The sequence below is a fragment of the Echinops telfairi genome, unplaced genomic scaffold (genome assembly GCF_000313985.2).
Source record: "Echinops telfairi isolate 266 unplaced genomic scaffold, ASM31398v2 ScPeMD7_7469;HRSCAF=8507_1, whole genome shotgun sequence".
Classification (NCBI taxonomy): Eukaryota; Metazoa; Chordata; class Mammalia; order Afrosoricida; family Tenrecidae; genus Echinops; species Echinops telfairi.
The window spans coordinates 8206550-8212827 of NW_022111373.1; the positions used below are offsets into that span (position 1 = coordinate 8206550).

The 6278-nt window shown below is 56.3% G+C and overlaps 1 protein-coding gene across 2 annotated transcripts; it reads left to right on the forward strand.

Annotated features, from left to right (window-relative positions):
• The first annotated feature begins 469 nt into the window (after positions 1–469).
• Positions 470–5793, forward strand: IRF1 (interferon regulatory factor 1). 2 transcript variants are annotated; one of them, XM_004696603.4, is made up of 9 exons: positions 470–594; positions 1524–1623; positions 2264–2440; positions 2546–2595; positions 2702–2834; positions 3027–3134; positions 3563–3612; positions 4427–4562; positions 4854–5793. In XM_004696603.4, exons 1-9 carry the CDS (start codon positions 508–510, stop codon positions 4976–4978), a joined length of 966 nt encoding a protein of 321 aa, XP_004696660.1. In that variant the 5' UTR covers positions 470–507; the 3' UTR covers positions 4979–5793. The 2 variants fall into 2 exon arrangements, with proteins under 2 accessions (XP_004696660.1, XP_045141073.1); XM_045285138.1 differs by having other exon boundaries at positions 4857–5793.
• Positions 5794–6278: the final 485 nt, after the last annotated feature.

Here is a 6278-nt window from a genome sequence, read left to right on the forward strand (position 1 = left end):
TGGCCGCCTGGGGTGGAGTTGAAGGGAGTGGTGGGGAAGGCAGACTGGAGGCTTAGCGTCCTGGTCTGGGGCAGCCAGCCGGCGCTGTGACTGTCAGGGAGGCGTAGTGGCTTCTGTCCAAGAGGAAATGTCCAGGACGCAGAGTGACTGCTTGCCCATTAGGGAAGGTGCCCCAACCAGGCTGGCAACAACTCGAGTCAGAGAAATATTGTCTTGCTATCGAGCAAAAGGAACGCTCCTTTTTCAAAGGACTTGAATTTGGGGGGAGAAGTTCCGGTATTTGAGATATCCTTGTATGTTGTCTCTTTCCTGCACAAAGTTCTGGGACCCTCCTCTTCTTGGAACCGATTTGGAAGGCAGTTTTATTCTAGGGATCATTACAGTACCCAGCCACAGGGGTCAGAGTGTAGGAGGGGACGGGAGGCCATCCACCTGGGTACAAGGCGGTGGGTAGTGCCCAGGTACTGACTCCAAACCTGAGTTCTTCATCTTCTCTTTGCAGCCAACATGCCCATCACTCGGATGCGCATGAGACCCTGGCTAGAGATGCAGATTAATTCCAACCAAATCCCAGGGCTGACCTGGATTAATAAAGTGAGTGTCACTTTTTTGATTCCCCCATGCACCCTTTTAATCCTTGCTCTTTGGGGACCAAAACTTCAGATGCAGCTCTAAAAGGGAAGTGGTAAGGAATCAGGCAGTTGTGGTTCCCAGGGGGTTACGCTTGCTGAGTGAGGGGGTGGGGACGGCAAACAAGGTCCAGCTCAGGGCCCACTTGCCAGCCTCCTGCCTTCCTCCCTTTCTGGGTGTGGACAGGGCCACCCACCCGAGGGCACTTGGAGCTTGCATGCTGGTTTCCCCTGAGGGAGGAGATGCCCCCCACACACACACACAGGTGTACACGAATGCATATAGGTATACGTGCACCCACAGCATCCTATAAGGCTCTAGAAGGGACAGATGGGATTCAGAGAAGTGGAGGGGTTAGCAGGGGACCCAAGACTGGACCTTGCACCAATTGATTGCACTGACCTAAGAAGCCTCTGGCTGATATAGTCAGGGCAGCACTGACTCTGCATACTTCATCATTATGGTTGTACTTATATTACTAGTTAACCCTCCATGGACATTCACTCCAGGCCCGGCACTGGGCTAAGTATTGTTCCTGGCATTGTGTCCTTTATCTTAGGATAGTCTTGCAAGTGGAAGGTCCCACCAGTGTCTTTTCATGTGGCTGCTGATGAGCCAGATAGAAGCACCCAGACCTTCCAAACCAGGGAGGCCTTTGCTGAGCCAATGGTTCCAGAGCTACCTCCACCCCTACCACCGGAGAGATCCAGAGTGGCAGAGTAGCCTGGTTAAGCCCATCTGAGGACGGGTCAGCCCCAGCCAGATGTCGGGGTCGAAAGAGGAAGTCAGCTTTTTCCCAGACCTGGGGGCTGGGTGAACTCAAGCTCAGAGGCTGTGGTCTTGGCTTGTGGTGGCTGTGAGCTGATGGAGCCCTGTGTGTGTGTGCTGTGCAGGAGGAGATGATCTTCCAGATCCCGTGGAAGCATGCCGCCAAGCACGGCTGGGACATCAACAAGGACGCCTGTCTGTTCAGGAGCTGGGCCATTCACACAGGTGTGTGCGCTGGACTCCGGCCCAGGAGCCACTGTGGAGGAGGTCCGGGGAGCATTTTTGTAACAAGGCTGTTCATCGGGGTCCCTGAGACTACATTGAAGGCTGTTTGTGTGGTTGGGAGCAGACTTGTGTTTCTGTGGAGAGAGCACCTGTCGATTTCACCAAGTTCTTAGGGACTTGTGAGGTCAGCATCCAATGAGCAGTGGCTACAGGAAGTTTGGGACTGAATTACAGTGCAACCTGGGCCATAGCTGCTGGGAGCCAGGGCCCTGCCAGACCCAGGCTTTCCTGTTTCTTGGCATTGACCAGTGTCCTTGGTCTTGGTTGGCATCTTCCTTGAGGGATGGGCTTCTTGGTCCACCTCAAACCACTTAGCAATAACTATTCTTTGTGGCCCTCTCCAGCAATTCTGTTGGGAAAGATCAGATAAACCCAGTCCCCAGATAAACACCCTTTGGCTACTGACTGCCTAAGTCGGGGGAGTGGGTATGGTCCAGCACTGTGCCACTCTGGGTCCTGTCTCATCAAGGCCTGAAAAATGTCACTGGGGATACCTGCCAGCCTGCCCAGGTGGTGTCTTACCTTCCTTTTCCCACGCACCCATGGGCCTGACTGCCTTCTCTGCTCCCTTGTCGTGCAGGCCGATACAAAGCAGGGGAAAAGGAGACAGACCCCAAGACGTGGAAAGCCAACTTCCGCTGCGCCATGAACTCGCTGCCGGACATCGAGGAGGTGAAGGACCAGAGCAGGAACAAGGGCAGCTCAGCTGTGCGGGTGTACCGCATGCTCCCCCCGCTGACCAAGAACCAGAGGAAAGGTATCCAAGGGTCAGGGGCTGTGGGCAATCCTCGGGGCATGGGAGGTCAGGGCAGGGGAGATGGGGGCAACTGGGACTGACGGCCTCTCCGCTGCTGCCCCACAGAAAGAAAGTCCAAGTCTAGCCGAGAGACCAAGAGCAAGGCCAAGAGGAAGGTGAGCTTGGTCCCACACCACTGGGCTCTGGTTCCCCAGGGGCTCGGGTGGGTCGTGGAGGAAGTGACCTGATGGGCCTGCTCTAAGCTGCTGCCTCCCTCTGCAGTCATGTGGGGACTCCAGCCCTGATACCTTCTCCGACGGGCTCAGCAGCTCCACTCTGCCCGATGACCACAGCGGCTACACAGCTCACGTCTGCTTCGGGGAGGACCTGGATATGGAACAGGCACTCACTCCAGGTGAGGTGGGCTGGTGGCCGGGACTCTGGAGCTTGTGGGGGGGTGGCTTTTCTGTGAGTTGAAGAGGCACTGTGCCGGTGGGTGGTGGCATGTTCGAATGGGCTGCAGGCTGGGATGGGTGGAGGACAGGGTGTGTGTCTTGCAAATGAAGAGAGCACACAGCCCTGACCTACGGCTTCTGCTGTCCCCCAGCACTGTCACCGTGTGGCGTCAGCAGCACTCTCTCTGACTGGCACATGCCCGACAGCACCAGTGACCTGTACAACTTACAGGTGTCGCCCATGCCTTCCACTTCTGAAGGTTTGTGCTACTGGGGTCTGGTCCAACTGCTAGACTTTGGGTCCTGAGTGGTTTCCTGAGGGAAGGAGGGGTGCTCAGGATTCCCCCGACGAAGCTGATGAGGCAAGCCCCGGGTAACCAGAAGCCAGTGCAGAGCGGGCTGCAGGCTCTGGCGGGCTGGGGAGCCCGGTGCTCCGTGTCGGGGAGCTGCTGACTCTCCTGTTCCCTCTGCAGCCCATCTGAGGATGAGGAAGGAAGGGATAGGAAGTGGCGTGGCTGCATTGTTGAGGAGGCCAGTGACCTCTTCTGGAATCTCTCTAGTGGGCAGATGTGTGTGTGTGTGTGTGTGTGTGTGTCCTTAAGTGTAAGGACAGTGGGACACAGTGGGCGGGGTCAGCTGGGGAGGCGTGGCTGACAATTGTCCCCTCCCTGCTCTTTTTCACCCACAGCTGCCACAGACGAGGACGAGGAGGGCAAGATCCCTGAGGACATCATGAAGGTAAAACCCCTTCCTCCCTCTCCTTGGGAAAGTGGTTGTTTCTGGGGGAGGAGAGAGCCCACCAGAGGGCAGGCTGCGTCTGCCGTGACTGAACTGCACACAGAGCCCCACCAAAGCTGCGTCCATGTGGCTTGGGGCCACCAGTGGGAAGGACCGCATGAAGAGGGAGGGCAGGCAGGGGGCCTGGTGTGTGGTGGGCTGTCCTGAAAGAAGCCTCCGGGCCAGGACGCCCCTGTGACTCAGCTTCAGCGCCGGCTGTGCCGCCCTAGCTCCACTAGTCTGAGAAATGCACATGAGGTTCTAATCATTGGCTTTTGAAATCTGTATCATGACAGCATCTTGTTTTGGCTTTTTTTTTTTAAGCAAAGTGTTCTCTGGGTGGTTTTTTTTTTTTAATTGTTATCATTAGTCATTTTTTGTTTCTTTTCATTTTGTTTTTTTCCCCTTCCCTGTTTTGGTTTTGTAAGTGAATGCAGGGAAAAAATTCATTAAAGGAGTTGTCCCCTGGTTCCTCTCTCATAGCGCAGAAGAGAGAGACAGGGGAGTTGTTCTTTCTCCTTAGCTTTCCAAGTCCTCTGTCTCGCTTTCCTGCCCATGGACGGGAGCTACACTCCCCGTTGGAGTGTCCTTACTGTCCAGAGGCCATGCCTATATCTCTCCCCCACGGCCCAGGCCTGAGCTCTTCGGTAGCCTGAGAAACGGGCCCCAGGCATCCTCTCAGCTGGGAAGCTGTGCCCAAAGAGAGGCAGGGTCAGGCAGGAAGAGCGGTGGCGGAACATGAGTGTGTTAATGGCTTCCTGGTCCCCTGTCCCAGCTCCTGGAGCAGTCCGATTGGCAGCCAACCAGTGTGGATGGAAAGGGGTACTTGCTCAATGAGCCCGGGCTCCAGCCCCCCTCTGCCTATGGAGACTTCAGCTGCAAAGAGGAGTCTGTTGTCGACAGTGCTGGGGGTAAGAAGCCCTTGCATGTCCTATGACTTCTTGGAGAGGGGAGAACACTGCAGGGGGCGGGAGGGCTGGGGGCAGGGGGCGGGCAGCAGAGGTCCAGCACCTTTCCCACTGACACTGGTTTGGGGATGGGCAGCTTGAGAACGAGCTGTTTCTTCCATGACTTGAGACCAGTGTAAAGAAGGGCAGACGGTTGCTGTCTGTAGCCTTGGATAGGCTGGAAGGGGGTCAGAGGGGCGGGAAGAATACCTGGCCTGGTCCTCAGCCTCACACACCCTTCCTCATCTCTTCCAGCAGAGGTTGGGATAAGCCTGCACCGAGTCTTCACAGATCTGAAGAACATGGACTCCACCTGGCTGGACAGCCTGCTGACCCCGGTCAGAGTGCCCTCTATCCAGCCCATTCCCTGTGCACCATAACCAGCTGGCACCCTGGTGGCTGTGGTACAGAGAAGCAGAACTCCTGTGGGCCCAGTTAACATGGCAAAATGTGACCCCGTTGCCTAATGAGGATGGGCTCTCCCTCCTAGGGGCAGCAGACGGCTCAGGGCCTGGCAGGCCAGGGCTTGGGCTCACTTTTGGGGGCGAAGTTGGACCTGCCTCCCAGGAAGAAAGGATCCAGAGGCTGGTGGTTCAAGGTGGAGGACGTCCTCACACGGAAGTCAGCCAAGAGCTTCGCCCTCAGCGCTCAGCCGCCGCCGAGAAAGGACCAGAGCTGGCCTGAGGGATACAGAACAGTGACCTCAGAAAAGCATCCGCCAACCCCCAGGGCTGGTTCTGCACTAAGAGACAATTGCACTAAAGTGGCTCCTGTTCCCAAAGACCTGCCTCCCTTCCCAGCTGAGCCCTGGGGACTGCCCCAGTGCCAGTGAAGGAAAAACCCAGGAGTCCTTCAGGAAGCAAGCGCTCCCTCCGCCTCCGAGAAGCTGCCCCATTGCTCCCCACCCAGGCTGAGGGGCTTGGGGGGAAAACTCGGCACTTTTTCTTGTGGGCGCTGGCACAGTTCTGATGAGAGGCGTACACTAACGTTCCCGAGCTCTTGGCTGTCGCGTTTATTTATACAGTGCCTTGCCCTGTGCCCGCCCTCCGCCCTCGGCAGGCCCAGGGAAGGCAGTGTGAGCACCTTGGTGTGACTGAGAATTTGGGAACACCGTCTAACCACTAAGTCATGTGTGACTGCATGGACCTGTGTGTACATATGTATATTTCTCCTTTTATAAAAAGCTTTAATTATCTACAGTGGGTGTGGCCTTCTCTTTAGCAGGGGGGTTAGAGCTGAATTTGACCCTTGCTGGAAACAGGCTCGGATGGGGTCCCTCCCATGAGTGCTGTCCCTGGACCAGGTCGTCATGGCTGTGATGAGGTGGGGGCTCCTGGGACTGGGTGGGAATGCAAGGCGGATAGAGATCCCGGGTGGAGGTCTGAGGAAGGACCTGCTGAATCCCAGGGCAGTAGACTTCCATGTCACTCCAAAAAAGTTGACCTTGGGCCAGCACTGCTCGGGGCCAGCCCAGCAGATGCCAGTCCAGAAAAGGGCCTTGAGGCTGTCGTGCCAGGCATTCCTGGCTGCTGAGGGTCATCCATTGGTGGGGTGTATGTGCGCTCGCGTGCATGTGCACCCTATCTGTGCTGCCCAAGACAGGCACGGCCATGTGTGGCAGTGGACTGATTCGAATTTTTAATTTCATCTCAGCCAATTACAATTTCAATTGCCACATGT

Coding starts and splice junctions, on each gene's coding strand:
- IRF1 (XM_004696603.4), top strand. CDS start 508: ATGCCCATCACTCGGATGCGCATGAGACCCTGGCTAGAGATGCAGATT. Junction 595..1,523: donor GGCTGACCTGGATTAATAAA/GTGAGTGTCACT, acceptor TGTGCTGTGCAG/GAGGAGATGATCTTCCAGAT. Junction 3,135..3,562: donor CATGCCTTCCACTTCTGAAG/GTTTGTGCTACT, acceptor TTTCACCCACAG/CTGCCACAGACGAGGACGAG.